This window comes from Salvelinus namaycush, chromosome 21 (assembly GCF_016432855.1).
Source record: "Salvelinus namaycush isolate Seneca chromosome 21, SaNama_1.0, whole genome shotgun sequence".
Classification (NCBI taxonomy): Eukaryota; Metazoa; Chordata; class Actinopteri; order Salmoniformes; family Salmonidae; genus Salvelinus; species Salvelinus namaycush.
This window is the reverse complement of record NC_052327.1, coordinates 20,460,818-20,483,398: the sequence shown is the minus strand read 5'-3', so window position 1 is coordinate 20,483,398 and position 22,581 is coordinate 20,460,818. Positions and strand designations below refer to the sequence as shown.

Sequence of the window (22,581 nt, the reverse complement as noted above, 5' to 3'; positions counted from 1 at the left end):
TCCTGTTGTTGTGTTGCGTAGATCCTCTGGATCCCCTTTTCTCTCATAGGGCACTGTTTCTAATTCTACGTCAGGGACTAAGGTTGTGTATCCTTTGTTAGCATTGTTGAGTCAGTGAAATTCCACCTCAGTCAGTGGAAATTAATGCAGGAATACCTTTTTAGTTGATGGATTTAGTGCAATTGAGTGCTATTTTTGAATGTATATGGTTTATTAACGTTTGGACTTTAAACCCCAATAACCTGTTGTTTTTTTTTACTCTTTAGCATAGCGATATAAAAACTAAAACAGATTATGGTGTCAAGAGTTTAACTCTCTGTACAAAGTTGTGTTCATACAGTTCAAATAAATATATCACTGAAATACTGTCCGATAAACCAAGTAAGATTTGAGTTATTCATTTGTTGAATTCTTTCTCTGAAAGACATTTGTTCATCTTGAAGAAGCACAAAAACACAATACATTAGCCATTTTTAGGTTCTTGCAGTCTTCCGTTTTGAGATCTCTCCTTTTGAGTACAGCTCCTGCCAGCTTCAGTAGTGTTTTTTTTTGGGTTGAGTAGTGGAGGGAAAGGTGTTCAGTCCTTGGTAGGCCACAGTCCAGGATCCAGTTATAGCCTAGTTCAGCTAGCGCTGGTGGATGGTGTGTTTAAGCTAACATATATTTTGATTTGCACAATGTTTACTTGCTGAGGTGGTGGCTAGGTGGAAGGCCGTTCTCAACCACATCACCTAATATGAGAGTTATTTAGAGGTGCCAATTATGTCCAATGTTGATACTCATTTCATTACGTTGATTATTAGTTTAGAAGCAACTCTAGATTCAACTTTTTTTATTTCACAAATACTATCAATTATGCGTATACCTAATAACAATTTATGCGAAATGGGCTGTCCTGAATGTGTCTCAAATGCGAGTTGACATGCGTTGCCTTTCCCTTCTGTCCTTGCTTTGCCCTCATGAGGCTGTTAAGAGTTTAATTCCTAGACAGCACAGCCGTTGTTCTTCATGCTCTTTGTTCAACCAATAACTGAATTCTAATGGGGGTATAGGAGCAGGGAAGCTCTTAATTGTGAAAAATGTGCTAGCTGAATTTGGCACCATTGTCAAACTAATATGTTAGGTCTCGGGGGGGGGGGGGGGGGGGGGGGGGGTTCATGCTTGGTCTCCCTGCTGGCATTAGGTTTAAGAGTTTCCGATGGTGGGTGACATGCTTGCTGTCGTACCACATGCTAAATGAATGAATAATCGGGCTTCTCCAAACTCCCGTTTCCTGACGCCATAATTGTATTTTCTACCCGGCTGGACACAGGAATGCTGTTCACCGTGTCAGTTGGTGCACAGTGTTACATTCTAATCCGCTACTGGGTCCCTGACACATAGGCGATCCATTCTGGCACAAATCTACATGTCAGACTTTTCCTATCAAAAGACATGGATTTAAAAAAAGATCTTTGCTTTTATTGGCTCTTGTTGGAACGGGATGTCTGCGTTAGCTACTCGTACAGTATATCCATTTTTGGACGTATTTAGAATGCAACTGAAACCCACAAGGTGCTCTGCTCTCACAGGGCCTAGAGTTCAGGAATTCACATCATCCTGAGTAATGTGCATCAGGGGGGCTCTGGGAACATGGAGCTATCCCTAATGTTACAGAAGTATACCAAACATTATGACCCTCCCATTCCTGGACCTTTGGTGGACCATTCTTGATTCACACACGGTAAACTGTTGTGTGGAAAAACCCAGCAGTGTTGCAGTTTGACACAAACCGGTGCGCCTGGCACACATACTATCATACCCAGTTCAAAGGCACCTAAATATTCTGTCTTGCCCATTTATCCTCTGAGTGGCACACATGCACAATCCATGTCTCGAGGCTTAAAAATCCTTCTTTCACCTGGTCAGTCTGTCATGGGAACAGCAGTTAATGTTTTGTATACTCAGTGTATCTGCTTTCTAGCTGAACTTGTACAACACTGGAACAACACCGATGTTAGTGACCCAAAACTGACCTCTGAGTGTGTCTTTTTGTTGTGAGTAGCCTATGAGTAGTAGTAAGACAGTCTACCACACCCAATACTTTCTCTAGCCAGTTTGATAAATGGAAAAACAGAGTAAGCCATAGACCAGGACAACCGGGAAACCTGGAGGCAGCGCATACGTTGTTCATAAAATTCTGCATGTTTGTTCCAGGTTATTTTACAACAGCTTTTCAGTTCTAACACCATTTTTATTCTGTCCATTTTAACTTGCACTACACGGCCAAAAATATGTGGACACCCCTTCAAATTTGTGGATTCGCCTTTTTCAGCCACACCCGTTAGTGACAGTTGTATAAATTTGAGCACAGAAGCCATGCAAACTCCATAGGCGGCAGAAAGGCCTTACTGAAGAGCTCAGTCACTTTCAACGTGGCAGCGTCATAGGATGCCACCTTTCCAACAAGTCTTTTGGTAATTTCTGCCCAGTCAACTGTAAGTGCTGTTATTGTGAAGTGGAAACGTCTAGGAACAACAATGGCTCAGCCGCAAAGTGGTAGGCCACACAAGCTCACATAAAGGGGCTGCAGAGTGCTGACACATGTACAAATCGTCTGTCCTCTGTTGCAACACTCACTACCAAGTTCCAAACTGCCTCTAGAAGCAATGTCAGCACGAGCTGTTCGTCGGCAGCTTTATGAAATGGGTTTCCATGGCCAAGCAGCCGCCAGAAGCCTAAGATCATCATGCGCGTCGGCTGGAGTGATTTAAAGCTCACCGCCATTGGACTCAGGAGCAGTGGAAACGTGTCTTCTGGAGTGATGAATCACGCTTAACCATCTGGCAGTCTGACAGATGAGTCTGGGTTGGCGGATGCCAGAAGAACGCTACCTGCCCGAATGCATAGTGCCAACTAAAGTTTGGAGGAGGAATAATGGCCTGGGACTGTCTTCATGGTTTGGACTATGCCCCTTAGTTCCAGTGAAGTGACATCTGAATGCTACAGCATACAATTACATTCTCAACAATTGCGCTTCCAAGTTTGGGGAAGGCCCTTTCCTGTTTTAGCATGGCAATGCCCCCCTGCACCAAGCGAGGTCCATACAGAAGTGTTTTGTCGCGATCGGTGTGGAAGAACTTGACTGGCCTGCCCAGACCCCTGACCTCAACCCCATCGAACACCTTTGGGATGAATTGGAACACCGACTGCGAGCCAAGCCTAATGGCCCGACCTCACTAATACCCTTGTGGCTGAATGGAAGCAAGTCCCCGCAGCAATGTTTCAACATCTAGTGGAAAGCCTTCCCAGAAGAGTGGAGGCTGTTATAGCAGCAAAAGGGGGGACCAACTCCATATTAATGCCCAACATTTTGTAATGAGCTATTCGACGAGCAGGTGTCCATATACTTTTGGCCATGTAGTGTACGTAGGATAATTTCTATTTGCTGGTGGGCTTCCCTGTCCATCCACCACCTCAGCTGTCTATGAATAGAAATGTAACATGCCTAATGTAGCCTCCATTCAATGCAGTGCACATTGGAGCCACTGCAGGTATTCTGGGCACAACATGCAGACTACAACTTGGAGATCTGCCAGGTTTTAAGATTTCTATCAGGCGTTATCAGAGGACGTGTGGGGACATGAGAACGTGTGTGTGCATGTTAGGGGTGAAAACGTTTTAAACGAAATTGGGATCCTAAACGTTAAGAAAAATCCCTAACTCCAAATGTTTTATTTAACATTTAAATCACAGTGCAGTTATCACACAACTACCACTAACAGGTCCCGATCATAATAAATATATATTTTTTTATATATATATATATTTTTTTACAAATACCTAACACAACGATGCTGTACTGTTAGTAGGAGAAAAAATTGCATTTTTTCCCCCTTCTTTAGATCAAGCGGCGCTATCTAAAGTGACGAGGGGAGCAGAGATGACAACCAAGTCGACTTATTGCTAGTTCTCGTTGCATAGTACCGGTCTTGACTTTATCAAACCGAGAGAAACTAGTTAAGCTAGCTAGTTAATGTTAGCTAGGCTAATTGAGACTACATAACATGAACTGTGCTTTCTCCCCGTCCGAATCATACAGTAAATAACTCCATTCAGATGAAGTAGCAGCCTGCTTGTTGGCTCTTGGTGTTGTAGCCTGTCTTTCTCAATTAACTTGTAGTTCTGTCATTTTAATTCCATCTTCCATTGATTGCCTAGATATATAATAACTTGCCACACGGAGGCTCTAGCTCTGACTGTAGCCTAGTGCCGGTTTGACTTTCACGACAACAGGAACAAGCTACACACACTACTCTTTTGTGAAAAGCAAGAGTAACAGCAGCACAAATGATACCGTGGGAAGCGCAATGCCGATATCTACTGTTGGGAGTGTTTGAGGACACATTTTTATTGAAACCCTGGACAAGCACACCTGATTCAACTAATCATCAAGCCCTCAATTGTGTTGAATGAGGTGTGTTTGTCAAGGGCTACAACAAATGTGTCCTGTTGAGTACTGGAGGACCAGCGTTGGGAACACTCATGTAGACCACCTGTATTGTTAATTCACATGGTATTTCATGTTTCAAGCCTTCTGAGAGTGGGTCTTATCAGTGGTGCTGTACAAAGTTTTGCTGGGTCTTTAGTTGTGTTTACGCTGCCTGCTTTGTTTTGTACTCTGCCGGGGAAATTGGAAATCTTTCATTTGGTAGGACCATTGGGTGTGTTTGGGTGCTGTTTTACTTATTGACTCTTATTTTCCTCCTCAGCTATATGTACTGGACAGACTGGGGGGAGGAGCCTCGCATCGAGAGGGCGGGGATGGACGGCAGCAACAGGAAGATCATCGTGGAGGTGGACATCTATTGGCCGAACGGTCTCACCATTGACCTGGACGAACAGAAACTGTACTGGGCCGACGCCAAGCTGAGCTTCATCCACAGAGCTAACTTGGATGGCTCCTCACGGTCAGTCTGTTCTCATTATTAGTTTGTACACCCTTTGTGCAAAAGCAGCCAGGGATCTGACTGAACCGTAGCACTGGACTCAACTTAATTTCAGAGGATGAGACGGCTGAAACCTCCAATCCAAACACATTTGACTCTGGAGGTCCCAATCCAAACATTGGCTCTGCATGTAGGCCCAGTTGTGACCCCCTCCCTCTGTGGTTCTCTAAACTGGAGATTACCTCTGCCATACTGTTGAAACCCTATCTGACTTGACTTGGTACTGGGGCCCTCGGGTTGACTTTCCTTTGTAACTTGGATTTAATGGCAGTGTTCATAAAGAGAGGTAGGGCTGGGCGGTATACCGTATTTTACTATATACCGGTATTGATACACGGTTTGGGTTTTTAACATTTTATAACCGTATTTCAATGTTTGATTTGTCAAATGTGATGCGCAACTCCAGCACTCCAGCATAATATCTGTTTTTATAGTTGACTCCATTTGCTATTTGAGTCTTTCTCTCCCTCCTGCTGCATGCCGCTTCCCACACCAAGCCCTGCCCCCTGTCACTCAAGGAGAGAGCAGCTACTCGACCACAGTCGGAGCACTTTCTTGCTGTTAACTCGGCACTGCAGTCTGCATGGTCAGATGGATGCAACTAGATGTTGGTGACATGGTGCTTTCCACGAGTTCTCTAATTGCACTATTAGTTTGTTATTGTCTGCAAACTACTATCTGCTGGTGCGTTTTAGCAAGTTGTGGCTGAAATAAATATTGTAAGCTGCTAATATAGCTGGATAGCTAGCTTGCTAAATGTCCTAAGAGTCAGCGCAAACGTAGCTATTTAATACAGCATGTTACCAGTGCTGGTGTAGGCCTAGATGATCATGTTTGTGCAACGGTATCTTCTAAATCAAAGCTGAATAGGCGAAGCATGAATATGTTAGCTAGCTATATGAGGTAATTTAACATCTAATTAGGGTCACCTGGAAACACTGACCAACACTTTGGCACCTATCCTGTGAATAATTTTTCCCTGTCTTATTCTTTTGTTGTCATGTCAAACAACAATGTATTCAAGGTGCTGCCCACTATATTCCAACTATAGAATTGGAATAATCATTAGTACTGAGCGATTAGTGCTTATTGATGTCTGTTCGATTTATTTTTAAAAATCATCACGGTTTTTGTGAAATAATGGCATTCAAATGATTTTTTAGCTTTTTAATGGAATTCCAATGCCAAAAATAGTTAACATTCAATTGCCAGAACATTGAAAATATTGCATTGTCTCTCAGGTCTGCATTGGGTAGACATCAATAGAAAAATGGCAAATTACTATGAAATAAAATATTTCCGTTGTAGATATTACTTCGTTTTTAATCGATGACTTCAAGAAATGAAAAATCAAGTAATGTCATCTCTGCTCAGGCAGTAGCAGTCTGCCAGCCAGACAACGTTCTGTGCTCCCCATATGTATTGTCTTTAGTCATCCTATTTAGCTAGACTAGCCTGACTAAGCATGCTGCAGAGCTGTCTGACTAATTAATTCTTCAAAATAGATAAGGCATACTTTCACGAACTGTCTCTATCCTTCTTGTTGTGTATGTTCCTCTCATGCAGTCTGTGTGCTAACATAGCAGGAGTAAAAGTGTATCCATCTCTGTCTGAGACGGAAAAAAACGGGCACAATAAATTATGGTCATTGTTTTTGCTCTTAACTAGGTTGAATATTTGCTCGATGAAAACTACAGCTCCGTTCAGCCCAGCGTCCAACACAGTTCTTGACATGATTTCTCTCGTGAATGATTTGATTTAATTCTAGAGAGACGGCGCCTTGGGCTCACTAAAAAATAATGTAATTGAACCAACGTTGGTCAATTATGTGTTTGATAACAAAAAATGACATGTTGGTCAATCGCTTATAATCATTATATTTCCAAGGTTCCAACAGTTCACCAATTAACTAAGCCTGCGTATTTTTTTGCCCTTATCATGCAGCCCCGTGTGGCACACTGTGGAAATGATAACGGAAATGCAAATAATTATAAATGCATTATAATTATTATATTTTTGTTGCATTGAACACTATAAAACAATTAGAATGGCGAAAGCCCCATTTTTGAAATCATGTATAATTTATGCGTTGCCACCCTAGGGTCATGAACTAATCAAAGCATATTTAGTATTTTTATTATTCAAAAACTCAAAATACGGTCAAATGTGAAAAATATTGTGATAACATTTTGGCCATATTGCCCAGCCCTAAAGAGAGCCCTTCTCTCGTTCAGACAAGACTGCTTTCTTCAGGGTGTAGAGTGAAAGGCGTTTTTCTCAAGATCAATGCAGTTGCAATACCCTCGTTTGTTTAACTCCCTCAGGACCAGATTGCCCAGTGTGTTATGTCAATTTGAAATTAAGTTGTGATTTCTAACTTAAGGATAAGACGCACCATGGTGGAACTGTTTCTTGCCAACTGTAATCTAATTGCATGCCTCTAGTAATGGTACTCGGAATTATCGTAAGCACTCTTACAGAGAAAAGTCAACTTCACCCCAGAAGTAGTTTCTGTTAGCGTTTACCTCTTAAAGCGAGACGTTTTTGCCTTTCATGTGCAACACATTCTTGACACGTCTGATTAATGGAGCAGTTTGTAGTATGTTTTCAACGGCTTCTTCAAACATGCACACGTCCAACTTCCAAGTACGTCGAATGCGAAATAGCTGTGAAATCTGGTGTAATTATATATTTTTTTCTCTCCCAACCCCTCGTTCTTCACACGCTATTAAAGTTTTGGAGAAAACATGCTGTCGCCCTCCTCGACCCTACCCCTCTGAAAAGGGATCCATTTACCTACCAACCAACCCTCCACAGTCTGGTGATTGATGAGGGCCTCAACAGAATTCTGCTTTCTGTATCATGGTTCTTAACACTTGTGCAACGGCATGCCACGCTTTGATCCTGCATTTTATTTATGTCCTCACAGGGCTGACTGGCTGTTGGCCTGACTGTGTCGTCTGGCGGCGCAAAGGGGAGCACTACTGGATGAGGCTGCGCTCGGTACTCTGTGCTGCTCTGGTCTGGCTTTGATAGACTACTGCTCTGACTTACTTCCCCACTGAATCAGGACAGCTGTACCGTTAGTACAGAGCCGGGGCAACCATTCCCCTGTTAAATAGTTTACCAGATGCTGCATTAAAGTCTGATGACAGGCTGATTTGTTAAATTTTCCCTTGGAAAGGGCTTGGTGCGGCTCCTGAACTGTGGTTCCATGACGTCACTACGTGTTCCAACGCATCCTCTTTAGGGCCTGACTGAAATCCCAACCAGGGGGCTCAAGCTTGTTGTTAACTAATTTCCCCTACCACTTGTTATTTTTGGTATGAATTTATTCCTATTCAGTCTGGGTTTTTGCTATGGCCAGGACGATACCTGTTTCACAATACTCGTTAGTATCGTAACAAGAAAACAAAACAGATTGAACGTCTAAGAAAACGGCTCTAATATTGGAAACAAACATTGTCATCCAGTGTCACAATTATTTATTTTCCAAGCAATAGCACACTATTTTACATGCAGCAGGTTTCTGCTTCGTGTTCATTTTTGCCATGGAAGAAATATTGCTGGTATCGTGAAGGCCCTAGTTTTTGCCAGTTACTGCTGTTTGGTGTCATGACATTCTGTGGCTGAGACGCACAACTCAACATCTCAACTGATACTCCTCTTCATTGCGTTCCAATTTTACTCTTACAAATATACCGTCTAAGCATGGATTGGTACTGATGGCTAAAAAGGTATGCTGATCCATAAATTATGTTTTGAATTCACAGGGAGACTGTGGTGGAGGGCACCCTCACCCACCCGTTTGCCCTCACCCTGTCAGAGGAGACTCTGTACTGGACAGACTGGCAGACCCGCTCCATCCACGCCTGCAACAAACACACAGGAGACAAGAGGAGGGAGATCCTCAGTGGAATCTACTCCCCCATGGACATCCAAGTGCTGGGTCCAGATAGACAGCCAGACAGTAAGTAGTGCCTCTTCAGTTCATTCTGCATGTGTAACGGCCTGCAATGTGTTACTTAAATATCCCCATGGTACTCATAATGAATGTTAGAGAGCACAACATAACAGATTGTCTTTGTTTTGGGAGGATATTTTTAGTGCGTTATGATTCCCATCTGTGTGTCTATGGTTGTGTGTGTTGTGAGGTAGTGAAAACGGATGACTTTGGCAGTGTGTAAACATTGACACGCCTGTGTTTGGGGAGTGAATGATGACGAAAGCCACCATTATGGTGGGTTACGTCTCCCAAGGAGTTTGGGGAGGGCAGGTGATCTAGAGAAAGATGGAAAGGTAGGAGGCTTAGATAAGAAACTTTAGAGAGGACGACATTGATATTTAGGAGGTAGGCCATTTAGATAAATATTCAACAATAAATCTCCTAATCTGTATATTAAGCCGCCATAAATTCAATCCAGAAATGAGTTGGCTTAGACTTTGTGTGAGAGGAGTTTGAGCAATTTGGCCTTTGACTGTGGCCTGGTTGTAATCCTCCTTTAGTGCTGTGAGAAAGGGGAGGGTTGGTGTTTGCTGGTCCACTGTGCCAGCCGCTGGGCTTTGTAGCTCTGTAGTGCCCTGCTGAGATTGGCAGAGCGTGACCCAGTAGACAGGGAAAATCACGCCACAGGACATCAAACTTTGTGGCACAGCTATTGTCCGAGCAGCGACCTTTTTATTGTGGAGCAAAAATATCACAGTTGGTTTAGTTTGATTTTTTTTTTTTTTTTTTTTTTTTTTTGTGAAAGTCTTCAAGTTTTTCATCAATTGTTGTCAGAATGGTTCTCTCGAAGACACCAGTACATGTGAATAGAAGACGCTCGCAGTGTGGCTTTCAGTTTTAGGGACAGTTTCACTGACTTTCAGTGTAATCTCTACTGACATTGCTCTTTGCGCCTTCAGTCCAAACTCCTTGCAGTGTGGACAACGGAGGCTGCTCCCACCTGTGCCTGCTGTCCCCCATACAGCCTTTCTACAGCTGTGCCTGCCCCACTGGAGTCAAGCTCAAGGAGGATGGGAAGACCTGCCGCCCAGGTAAGAGACAAGCCGCTGTGGCCACTACCCTCAGTTGGTATGGGTTTCTCCGTAGAGAGCCCCCTTTTTGAAAAGACTACACAATGATTGTATCTCAAATGGCACACTATTCCCTATACAGTGCATTGCTTTTGGGCGCTGGTCAAAAGTAGAGCACTTTAGAGGGAATAGGGTGCCATTTGAGAATCAAGCTCACACAATGCCCCCCCAGTGATGACGCCCTCTCCTAATGCTACTGTACATGTGTCGCGGTTTCACATTAGACATTCCTATCTGGTGTACGGGACATTATTGACAATTCTGAGGTTATTTTATTTATGGACTCTTGAGTTAGGCCTATTCAATTGCAAGAGCTGCCCTTAATCACACAAACAAAGTCATATTGTCCCAATTTCTTTAAACAGATTAGGAAATATGGCAAGATCTATTTTTCATTTCATAACAACGTGCACAGTAATTAAGCATCAAATTCAGTTAAAACGTTAGATTTTCATTTTTTTAATACAATTATTCAATTAAGATATTTTTATTGGGTGTATTGGCATCCTGTTCCCCGACCAAAATGCCTAACCAGAGAGCCATTAAAAGGGCCTAATCTCTGACAGATGGCTGCTACACACTGCGAGCTCTTCAATGCACAATTTACCCTGCCGTTTTCTCTTAATTTCTATTGCCCCCACATACAGACAGCTACATTTAGCCTAGAAGCCTACTACTCCACCACCTCCTCTCCCCACATTCCCTACTTTCCAGAGTTTACCAAAGGCCACAGATGTGACTGACTGAAATTCAGGAAGGTTGGACCTCCCCTGTTTATGCGTTGTTGTGTTGCTGCTACGGTCATTTCCCTTACCACTCCAATCTCCTCGCCTTACTTCTGGGCAGAGAGCGCAATTACGTAGGAAGCCAGGCCTAATCAGGTCACTGCTCCGTTTGTGTGTTTAGTGGACACCGCCCGGGCCCATCCTGCAAAATGAAACCTGTTTGTTTGACTTGCCCCAGGGTGTTTACATTCCCTCTGGTCTCTCTGGAGGGCCTGATATTTCTCCCCGCCTGCCCATGACTAAGGAGAGACCCACCCCACCCTCATAAAGGTGACAAATACTTGTCTAGAGGGGAAGAAAAAAAAATTCTGGGGGATTTCTTGGGATCAACCCTTGTTTGAGGAGTGACAGCCCTTTGATTGTTTAGTAGCTGGAGGCTGTTTTGACCTGGGATACCTCCTTGTTGGAATGAAACAGTTCGACGTCAATCCAAGGTCAGTGCTGATTCTGAAATCCGAGTTCAGTCCTGGCCATTCTAGTTCTCACCCCTCTCTCTGGTGGACAGAAAACACTATTGTCTCTGTGCACCAGTCCTGTTCTTTGCCTCAATAAGACTTCTCTCCCAGGCCAGGGATGCAGCAGATCCTCTATTTGAAATTGAGGCGGTGTATTCCCAGGCCAGGGAACAATGAGTTGTATTCTTCTAGCCCTCATTCCAGAGGAGTAAGTAAAACCATAGTGTATGTGTGGGGGGGGGGTTTAGTTATCCAGGCCTGATAGAACATGGATGTATTCAGAGTGACTATAGGATTAAGCCAACCTCCAGCAGTGTTGACAACTAAACAGAATGTAAAACAATACCCCATTGTATCAGCTCCGATTAGGGGGAAAGCAGCAGGACGGGGGGTGGCTGTGTGAAGATTAAAAAGAGCTAGTGTCCACGCTCCTCATTTGTTTAGCTTGGGTGGCTAAATTGAGGGCATTTGTTGTGGTTTTAGGGGAAGTCTTGTCACTTTGTCAAATGTGAAGCAGACCGAGGAGTGAATTTAAATCAAAGGCGTGGCGTTCTCTCCTTGATGGGAAAACGAAGAGCTGTTTTTTCACTGTCATTACTGATTGGTGTCACCCTTGATGGATGCCCTCTTCTGATTGGGCGTCGGTAGTCTGAAGCTGGTTTTGGGAGCACTGGAGCGTACATGGCTAAAACGTGAGATTGGGCAGGGAAAAATTTGGCCCTAATTGCCTCCGCAGAGTGTGGCTCTAGTGAGCAAATGCAGCTGCTATTTAAACCAGGCTCAGTGGCAGCTAGGTGTCCCCTCAGGAAAACATTTATACACAACTGTTTTTTTGATAGGCTGATATTTAAAAGGGATAATTTAGTCTTTTGGATTTGTTTCAATCTAATCTAAAGCCTGTTCTCACTTTTTGTTTGGAAAACAGTGAACAAATTGCCTATTTTCATCAACTAAAAACCGAGTAAACAAATAGAATACAAGAATTAAGTTACAACTATAAATTGTCCTCTGAAGGTTCGTCTTTACTAAAGCATATTCATTTATGTTTGTCAGGTATAGCTTTGTAGGACCTCCAGATAGGTCTCCAATAAGCTCTGTTATGTCACATGCCAGTTGAATGGCATGCTCTCTCCCCATTTAATGTCCACTTCTACCCCCCCAGGTGCAGAGCAGGTTCTGCTGCTTGCCCGGAGGACTGACCTGCGGAGGATCTCTCTGGACCTCCCAGACTTCACCGACATTGTCCTTCAGGTGGATGACATCCGCCATGCCATCGCCATTGACTACGACCCCGTGGATGGATACGTGTACTGGACTGATGACGAGGTCAAAGCCATCCGCCGCTCCCGTATCGATGGCACTGAGGCCCAGACCCTGGTCACCACGGAGATCAACCACCCAGATGGCATCGCAGTGGACTGGGTGGCCCGGAACCTGTACTGGACGGATACTGGCACTGACCGTATTGAGGTTACCAGGTTGAACGGAACCTCCCGGCGTATTCTGATCTCAGAGAACTTGGATGAACCAAGGGCCATTGTGCTGGACCCTGTCAATGGGTATGTGTGTGTTTTATAGACGATTTAGGTCTTTCCCCCCTTTTTTTCTTACTTGATCACAGCAATCAAGTTAACTCATTTCAGCAACAACAAAAATAATGATGTATTCCTCCTTCATTCCATATGTATTCTACAAAACACCTGTTTAATGATTTCACTTCAAGTTACACTATAAATCAAATCAAATTTTATTAGTCACATACACATGGTTAGCAGATGTTAATGCGAGTGTAGCGAAATGCTTGTGCTTCTAGTTGAGTTAGAATTTTGTTCCTGTCTCTCTCCACAGTTACATGTACTGGACAGACTGGGGGGAGAAGCCCAAGATAGAGCGAGCTAACCTGGATGGAACTGAGCGTCTCGTGCTGCTCAATACCTCGCTGGGTTGGCCCAACGGTTTAGCTATCGACTATGAAGCAGGAAAGCTGTATTGGGGCGATGCCAAGACAGACAAAATTGAGGTAAGTTTGGTGCTTCTTATGCACCAAATAGTTGTCTATGGAGCAACTATAATATTCCCATGGTTTGCTGCTGTTGATTGTGGAAGTAGTTGAGTCGACGTCTCCCTCGGGACTTGTGTTCTCATTCATTCGTTCCCCTCATTTTGAGGTTGTCTGGTGTGTTTGTTGCCTGTGGATGTTGAGAAGTGCTTCAGGAGCACATTCTTGGATGAGGAGAGGCAGCCCAAACCTGAGAATTTATCTGACCTATGGCTGGCACAATTACCCTATAACCATGTTATGGATGAAGACCGGTCATGGAAATAAAATAACCGCCATAACTGTGTAAAAAAATAAGAATTAATATGTATATGTCATTGTGACAATCATTTCCATGGTAATGTAGAATGATCATTCAAATTGTTAACTGATGTGGCTCATACAATGGAATGTATTTTTTGTAATGTCAGTTGAGTTGAATCAACAAACCACGGTGCATATTTTAGCACATACAGTATTTTACTTCCTGCCTTGCTCCTATGGGTACACTTGCAACGGCCATCAGTCCACCCATTATGCCATCATTGACTTGAATGGGGACGCCCGTCTTATTCATTCAATTTCTATGGCAGCACATGCAGTCAGAAGTGGCGGAGAGGAGAAAATGGGCTTTAAAAAATTATTGCGGTGAACGCGGTCATTTGGCTGGCCAATTACCGTCATCTAATATTCCATGACTGTTACAGCCCTAATCTGACCGTTGATCCCTTGTGAGCTACAGAGGAATGTCTGAGCGAGCGGTTATAATACCTGGACAAGCAACTCTAGATTTCCTGTCAGACACACTGCAGTTTTATTATTGTTTGGATTCTAACAGCTAGGACTTTATACTGTACTTATTTCCTGCTTGCCTCTGTCCAAAGCCATTTTTTTTGAAACCCTGATATTACCCATTTTCCCACTTTATATTGCTCAATATTGTGTTCTTTTATTGGGGGGGGGGGGGGGGGGGGGTCATTTTACATGTGAAAGACTGAATTATTTTGAGAGGCTAGAAACTGTGCTAGGCTGCTCCTTTGTTAGTGTGCGGGTGATCATATCTTTAGAGGAAGAGCTGTGTATGTGTGTGTCTTCAAGGTCTGACTGTATTTTATGATTTATCGTCTACCTGCATGCACAGGTCCCAGGGTGTTGAATACCACGGTGGCCATATTTCTCCAGTCACATGCTCCATATAATATGTAAACACAGGAAGAGCCGGAGCCACCTCCCAGATGAGCTTTAACACAGCGCTTGGTGGGAATTAGTTCGTTATTTTCCCCTTCTCACTCTTTCTCTTCTCTTTCCCTGTGACTGTGTGTATGTCCTGTTGGTTGAATATTCCCCTGCTCATCATAACTATGCCTTTACCAGTGGTTAGTGAACTCACTTGGGTTTCTGTTCGTTTAGGAGCAGTTTCTCTGACTGGCCTCATCAGCCCTTGGAAGTTTCCTAACCACAGTTTTTTTTTTTTTTGCTCGCCTCTGTTGCCTGGCACCCTGCAGGGGCATTGTTCAGTCTCAGAAAGCATAAAGTACCCTTAGGGGGGAGACTATCCATTTACACATCCACTCCAAAACTCTTGGTTGAACTGTAAATCATTTTTACCTGCCTAGCTAGAATGCTCTGAAGCTGGTGTGTTTGTGTCCAAAGTGTTGATTATCATTAACAGGGTTGGGCATGCAGGCTGGGATGAATGAGCAGGGAATAGGTAGCTCCCACTAAGATATTGAGCTCAATGAGAGGCCACAGATGTGTCAACATGTAATGTCCCTGTCTCCCCTTTCCCCTCGCCTTAAACCAGGCATCTGTCCCTCGCTGGGGCTTTGGCTGGCACTGGTTTTGGCTAGCACCAGGCTCCAGCGAGCCTTGGGTTTTGTCCAGGGGCACAGTGAAGAAATGTTCTCTCCTGTCTGAATCAGTTGTCAACTCAGAGCCGTGGGGCGAAGCTTTCCTGAAAGAGTGACGACATCGTCTCTCGAGCCCCACAGGATTCAGGGCAGACGGAGAAGTAGAAAGAGCCCTTTGTCAGATGGCGATGTCCAAAATGTTGAATCCATCTGTGTGTGCAGGTCCTGAGTGGGAGTGACCAGTTTTGGGAATCATATGTTGGGTTCATTTCCAGATGAATACTTTTAGTGATAACCGGATAATTTAGGTGAAAAGAAATTGCTATTGGCCGACAATAGTGTTTCCAGAAATCGTACATTCCATAACTTTGTGGCTGGTGAAGAGTTGTTTATTTGCTCTGGAGTCTGGACCCAGCAGCCCAGAGTTCCTTGCATGACTCTCTCTCTGTCTGTGTAGAGCAGATGGAGGAGAAACCGAACAAGGGTAGTGGAGTGGAGCGATTCAAAGAGGGGGTTGGGCAGCACTGCCTCTTCTCACAGCAGAGCACGCCTGACCAATGTGCTGACTGACAAGGGAAGCCCCTAGCCCGTGTGCTCTGCCGTGACCCTTGCCCTGGACCTTACAATGGGTGCATAGAATGGTGGCGGGCCGGCCCTTGTAGAGTCCTTCTCAGCAGCCCCCACTCCTGCACCAGATGCACACTTTGGTGGCAGCCATGCTTCCAAAGGCTCCCAGCAGCTGACAAGTGTGTTCTGTTCTGCTCTTTTCACAAGGGTTCTTCAGCTTCACCTAATGGAGGCCCGGGCAGTTCTTCCACAGACCCACTTAGCTGCTGAAGGGAACAGAACTGCTTGAAGTGCTAATGGGGAGAAATCCCGGCGCTGCTCAGACATCAGTCATTTCTCATTAAAGTTTTTGAACATAATTAAGCGTTTTTGTTTTGAGGGCCCCCTTGTGTTTTTTGTGAAATTCCCGAGACTATCTTTTCCTTAAAGAAGGGTGCATTTAGTTGCTACTGCCTACCTTTTTTATTTTTAGATGACAACAGCATTAGGTCTTGAATTAAATGTTTTTGAAAAGTGCTTCTGGCATTTGGAATGCGTCAGTTCACTGGCTGAATGGTTATAAATAGAGGTCTGGAGGCTTTTTAGCCCTCCTCCCAGCCCCGCCCCCCCACCTTTACTCTTTTTCTGTGCTGGTGACTGGGCCTGTCAGAATTTTCTTTCTTTTCTATTGCGTCGTGAAATGCCCTTTGGGTCCGAAGACATTTTTCAGTGTGTGAGGGCATAGCTCTTCACTCCCCTAAATGTTTGTCATCTTCACACTTTGCATGTGTGGCTTAGGGATGTGCGCTGTTATTTGAATATCTGAATTGACGTTATTATTTGAATAATTGTGAGTTCATTCTTTGCTAGGGGAAAAACGTATGTGTGTGTGTATATCTAATTTTAACACTGGAAATTATTTTTCAAATTTAAAATATCCATGTGACATTGTTACATACACATATGCCATGACATTTCAAATTATTCATTTAATAAAACCCTTTTCAATATAGTTTTTATGCCATGCACGGTGCGCCCCATTAAAGACCAGTATCTAACCTCTAGCCTTCACATATGTAGCCTGTTTGTTGGCCAATCAGTGGCAAACAGGCTCGATGTGAGGGTTCGCTAACGCAATGCAAGATTGAATGGAATGAAGTTAGCGAAATAAGGAGGTCGGCTACACCGAGCAACCAACAGGTAGGATGTTTTATCTGAATGGGGTCGAGGAGAAAGCGCAACTAGCTTATATGGGATGATGAATAACATTGTGGCTGCTACAAGTTAGCTAGCCGTGACTGTATCCACTGCTTGCTACACACTCCGCCCCATATAACCTCAGCACCTGCAGCAATAGAGTGCCAGCCTCCCAATCGCACAGCAGTGCTCTGGTTAAAAACGTATGTTGTTAAAAACACAAGCATTTTGAATATCTGACCAAATATGAATGATACTATTCGAATGGTTAAATGATTTGAAACTCCCATCCCTAGTGTGGCTCAGACTCAATTTATATTATCATCAGATGTTTCTGGGGATATTTAATGCTATTATACCACTTTTACTCTGGTGTTTTTTAAAGAGTTATGGTTTGAAAGTCCCCCTTGCCATCTCCAGAGGTAGTACCTTTTCACATTCATTCAAAATGGAGAAATATTTTTAGATGGCATTATCCATTGCTTGCTTGTTGAGTAAATCGATTTAGTCCGGCACTTTCAATTAAGTAAATTAGTAATTTGTTTTCCTTCTGTCCATATCAGTGTTCTGAAGTGAAGTTTCAATACTATTAGATATTATCAAAGTATTTATTAAGACAAAATAGTAGGGATAAAGTTTTCTTAATGTTTTTGACAAAGCTTTTCATTGCTGACGAGCTACCAAGTAGGCCTTTTGCTGAGATACAGTGCAGTTTGAAATGGTGATCTGAGTCCACTGCCTCCTTTTCTTTTAAATGTGCTGTTGAAAGCTCGGTTTTGAATACAGTCCAAGAAGGTCCTCTTTCATCTCGGGACCCGCACGTCTGAAAGAAGGCTAAGTTATTGGCACTCGGATTGGAAGGTTTTTTCCTTAAACAGTAAGGGAATTGTGGTCTTTTATTTCAGTCTCTCGCCATGTGTTTTAGCCTCTTTGAGGAATCTGACTCCCCCTGCAACCTCGCACCCCCCCCCCCCCCCCCCGGTGAAATCCTCTGATGTTGCCGCACCCCCTCGTTCACCCAATAACTGGTGAGATCCTGAGGATAACTCATTTGACTGATGTGCTAGTCCTCTATACAGAAACTCATGCTTTGTTGTACAATTATGCAGATTCTCCTTCCGTGGAGCGTTTAGTCACTCTTCATTGCCATGTGTGTAGAGTGTGGTCCCATATGGTACATTTTGTGAGGTAGAGGAAAGTAAATGGTATGGTGATTGAATTTCCTCCAGAAAAATGAGCGGAATGAAAAATATGAGCTTCTCAGGAACTGGGTGTTGGTTCTCAGACCTGAACCTCAAAGACCTCCTGTGATCTCAGCAGCTGTACCCAATACCCATCTATGTGTTGGTGAGAAAAGAGTAGAGGCAACTTTGAACCGATGTGTGAAAATAACTATTTTTTTTGTCTATGGCTTACTGCTTGCTGAGCCATGAATCTCATTAAAATAACTTTGGTAAAATGAACAAAATAAATGCTGAATTGCCTGTTTGTCAAATAAATCATTATGTGAAGTGGTCTATTATTTCTATAAAAAGTGGAGAAAGGGCACAAACAACAATGAATAGCCTTAAGTGCATCTGATTACTTTAGTTTTTTCGGTACATTACAGCCAAGGTAGTGGCAACCAGGGCTGTTTTCACCACCACAATGAAAAGCCTTGCTCTGAAAGAAAGGCTTTATTTAGGCCTGAGATCTGAGTCTGACCAGCTGAAGGCCCTGGTGCTGATGGATGCTGGCTGAAACCTCTCTCGTCTGAAAGGGATCAATAATGTTTTCTTTAAAGTTCCCCCGAAGCGTCGCTCAGATGGCCTCGCCACATTGTTGCCGTCTTGAGCCGTGAAACTTGATTTGCGGAGGATTTTCCAACAAGGGGCCCCTCTAAAACATTGGCCATGCTAATGACAGCTTTAGTCTCAGTATAAGTGACCCGTTCAAGCCTCTTCACATGGAGGACGGTGGGGGGGACGGCAGCAGAGTAAGCCATAGAGCACTCAGCCACTCAACAGACACAACCACGCACACACACAGCCTTGTGGCCGATCAGTCTTAACAGCTGAGTTGTATCACAGACTCGCTCTCTTAATCCTTGTCCAACCACCTTCACAGTCAGTAAGATCAAACCACCTCGAGTCACAACTCAAATTGTAGGAAATAAGTTAAACTCCCATTCCGCTATGGATTCATCTGCCATCATTGCTATTTCTGTGCTTTCATTCAGTCACAATTTTCTGGAATGGAATGAAGTCTGCTGAATGCTCTGCTCTTCTTACAGGTTATCCACATGTTTACTGTGGAACTCCCTGGTTTTATAAAGGGGATGATGACATGCATCTCATTTTCAGAGGTGTCCAGTAAGTCTTTGTACAAGCTTGTTGTTGTGCTGGCCTTGTTGGCTGGTTTGTTTCCACTGCTACGTCTTATATCTCACTTAGCCAATCAGTTACTTGCCTGGTAACAACCGTTTGTTGCTGTTGCCTTCTACAGTGAGGTCTTAAACTTTGATGTGCCAAGCTCTGAGGAAGGATACACATTTGAGGGGAATAAAAGACACCTGACTTTTGTAATATTTTCCACCCCCATCGGCCAGCACTCTGCCGTCCAACTTGTCACTCACTTGGGCTGTACATCATGGGCAAAGCTGTTTTAGAAAACACATCTAGGTATCTGAAAGACTCATTAGTGGCAAGTGTCGTGTTTTGGTGCCTTCATCAATGTTAAAGTTGTTTTAAAGTTGTCTGCCCAGGTTGATGGTAAACAGCTGTGTTAGAACTCCAGGTTCTCCAATACATTAAGTTAATCAAATGTTTTGCCGGGAAGAGAACTATTAGCCTATGTGTTGTTTAGGTGTCTTGCAATTTTCCAGGAGACTTCGCCGGTAAACGCTCATCTTCTTGATGGCTCGTGGCGGTGCACCTTTGGAAATAACAAAGGAAAGGGAAAGATGAATTGGAGAGGAGTGTCTTGAATCAACAAGAACGTCTGTTTTCTTTGACGTTACAGCCCTGCTAGAGGGGAGGATGAGATCGGCTTCTTCAAAGGTTAACAATAACCTTTACAAAGAGCTGTCTGGCTCTCCTCCCTAGCTCCAGCACTGAGACTGCCTGGTCTAGTAATATTCAGCCAGAGAAGCAGCCTTAGCCCCAGTGCTGTGCTGCACGACAATGTCTCATTTCCTGAGGGATGTGCACTGCTGTCCCACATCTGTCAGCAGGCAGGGGGTCTGCGAGCTCCTCTGCTCCTGTTCTGGCCATGTTTGTGGCTTATTAACATGATTGTGCTGTGTCTATCTCTCTTCTCCATAGCAGTGTTGCGGTGAGGAGTTGCCAGAAGCTGTCGACTTGTCTGTTCACAATGCATCCCATATGTATCCCAAAGACCACATTGTGTTGGAATTTACAGGCAAATAGGCCTGCGTGGCGTTCAAAGACATCGCTGAGACAGCCAGCCTGTTTAGACCGTCCTTTCTAAACCCAGTTGAAAAGACCGGAAGCACCTGTTATAGTTCCTAGCTACATTTATAGTGCCTTCAGAAAGTATTCATACCCTTGGACTTATTCCACATTTTGTTGTTACAGCCTGAATTCAAAATGGATTACTTTTTTTTTTTTTTTTCTCAAACATCTACACACAATGCCCCATAATGACAAAGTGAAAACTTGTTTTTATACATTTTGTTGCGTTTTATGTAAGTATTCACATCCCTGAGTCAATACATGTTAGAACCAACTTAGGCAGTGATTACAGCTGTGAGTGCTTCTGGGTGAGTCTGAGCTTTGCATACCTGGATTGTACAATATTTCCCATTTAAAATTGTTTAAAAAAAAATAAATGTATATTTTCTAAATTCTTCACTCTGTCAAATAGGTTGTTGATCATTGCTAGACAACCATTTAAGTCTTGCCATAGTTTTGACTTAAATCTGCTTAAATCTAACTCGGCCACTCAGGAACAGTCACGGTCTTCTTGGTAAGCAACTCAGGTTGATTTGGCCTTGTGTTTTAAGTTATTGTCCTGCTTCTAGGACTTTGCCTGTGCTTGTAGTGACTGAGTGTATTGATACACCATCCAAAGTGTAATTAATAACTTAACCATGCTCAAAGGGATATTCAATGTCTTTTTTCTTTTTTTTACCCATCTACCAATATGTTCCCTTTGTGAGTTATTGGAAAACCTCCCTGGTCTTTGTTTGATTCTGTTTGAAATTCACTGCTCGACTGAGGGACCTTACAGATAATTGTATGTGTGGGGTACAGAGATGAGGTAGTCATTCAAAAATCATGTTAAATACTATTATTGCACAGAATGAGTCCATGCAACTTATTATGACTCGTTAAGCACATTTTTATTCCTAAACTTATTTAGGCTTGCCATAACAAAGGGTTTAAATACTTTTGACTCAAGACATTTCTGCTGTTCAGGTTTCATTAATTTGTAAACATTTCTAAAAACATAATTCCACTTTGACATGAGGTATTGTGTGTAGGACAGTGACATAAAAAAATATTTCATCAATTTTAAATGCAGGCATTAACACACAATGTGGAAAAAGTCAAGGTGTGAATACTTTCTCAAGGCACTGTACATTTTTGTTTACATTGTCCTTGAATATGGTGCTTGGGGGGGTTTATTTTTTTTTAATTGTACATTTTTTTTCCCCATCACTTTTGTATCGTGTGTGTGCAGGTTGGCTCAACGATTGACTGACATAGTAGATAAAGGCAATGTTTTTGTATACTGTTTACACTACTCTTTGCTTTAACAATTGTGAATGAACAGCCTAAATGAGCCCGACGCTCTTGTTACCCAAGTCGTGCGTTTTACTCATGCCTCCTGGATCAGCAGGATTGTCTTTGCGTGTGAAAGCCGTTCCGCCATGTAAATGTAATTATGTTTTGGCTTAACTGGACCTACTGTTGGCAGGCCTGGTTGGAGAATACTTCAATGTTTATAGACGAGTGGGTGAGATTTATTGTCAGTGATCCTCTCCAGACACCAGCTCCCCATATTTCCTGGGGAGGTGCAGGGATCAGGGGAAGATGGAGTTCCATGGATCAAGAGTTACTATGTTCAGCTAAAGCTAGACCCTATCTGGTTCTGTTGCTCTGTCTGGGTGTGTGTGTGTTGGAGTTTGCCCATATGGAACAAGAATGTTTATATTGCTATAAAGGAAATATGGACTCTGTGCAATGCACTGTAAATCACAATATATCAACTTGAACTTGTGGCGCTAATGAGTCTCCTTCATCTAGGAAATAACTCCATCTACCTTTTTGAAGGTACACCTTTATAAACAAATGATTGGTAGAAAATTACCATTTATAAAATGCAATAATCCACAATTTAAACTTCTCCGATTACTGTACTATGTGGAAAGCTGTTTGCGCTGAGGGTGTGTTAACAGCTGCTGCTGCGCGATCACTAATCTTACCGAAGTCTCAAGTTTTTGTTCGCCTGAGATGGAATACCTCATAAGCTGCTGACCATACTATTTTCCAAGAGTTTATATTTTTAGTAGCCGTCTATTTCCCTCCACAGACCGACGCGAGCACTAAGACCACACTCAACGAGCTGTATAGGGCCATAAGCAAACAAGAAAATTCTCATCCAGAGGTGGCGCTCGTAGTGGCCTGCGATTTTAATGCATGG

General features: G+C 43.3%; 1 protein-coding gene across 2 annotated transcripts in view; it reads left to right on the top strand.

Annotated features, from left to right (window-relative positions):
- The window catches only part of LOC120066168 (low-density lipoprotein receptor-related protein 5-like), a 51,630-nt gene that overhangs the window by 6,641 nt on the left and 22,408 nt on the right, over nt 1–22,581 (top strand). For both annotated transcript variants that reach the window (XM_039017337.1, XM_039017336.1), the window contains exons 4-8: nt 4,752–4,949; nt 8,762–8,958; nt 9,894–10,025; nt 12,467–12,863; nt 13,153–13,324. In XM_039017337.1, coding sequence (XP_038873265.1) covers nt 4,752–4,949; nt 8,762–8,958; nt 9,894–10,025; nt 12,467–12,863; nt 13,153–13,324 — 1,096 coding nt within the window. The remainder of the gene's footprint in view (nt 1–4,751; nt 4,950–8,761; nt 8,959–9,893; nt 10,026–12,466; nt 12,864–13,152; nt 13,325–22,581) is intronic.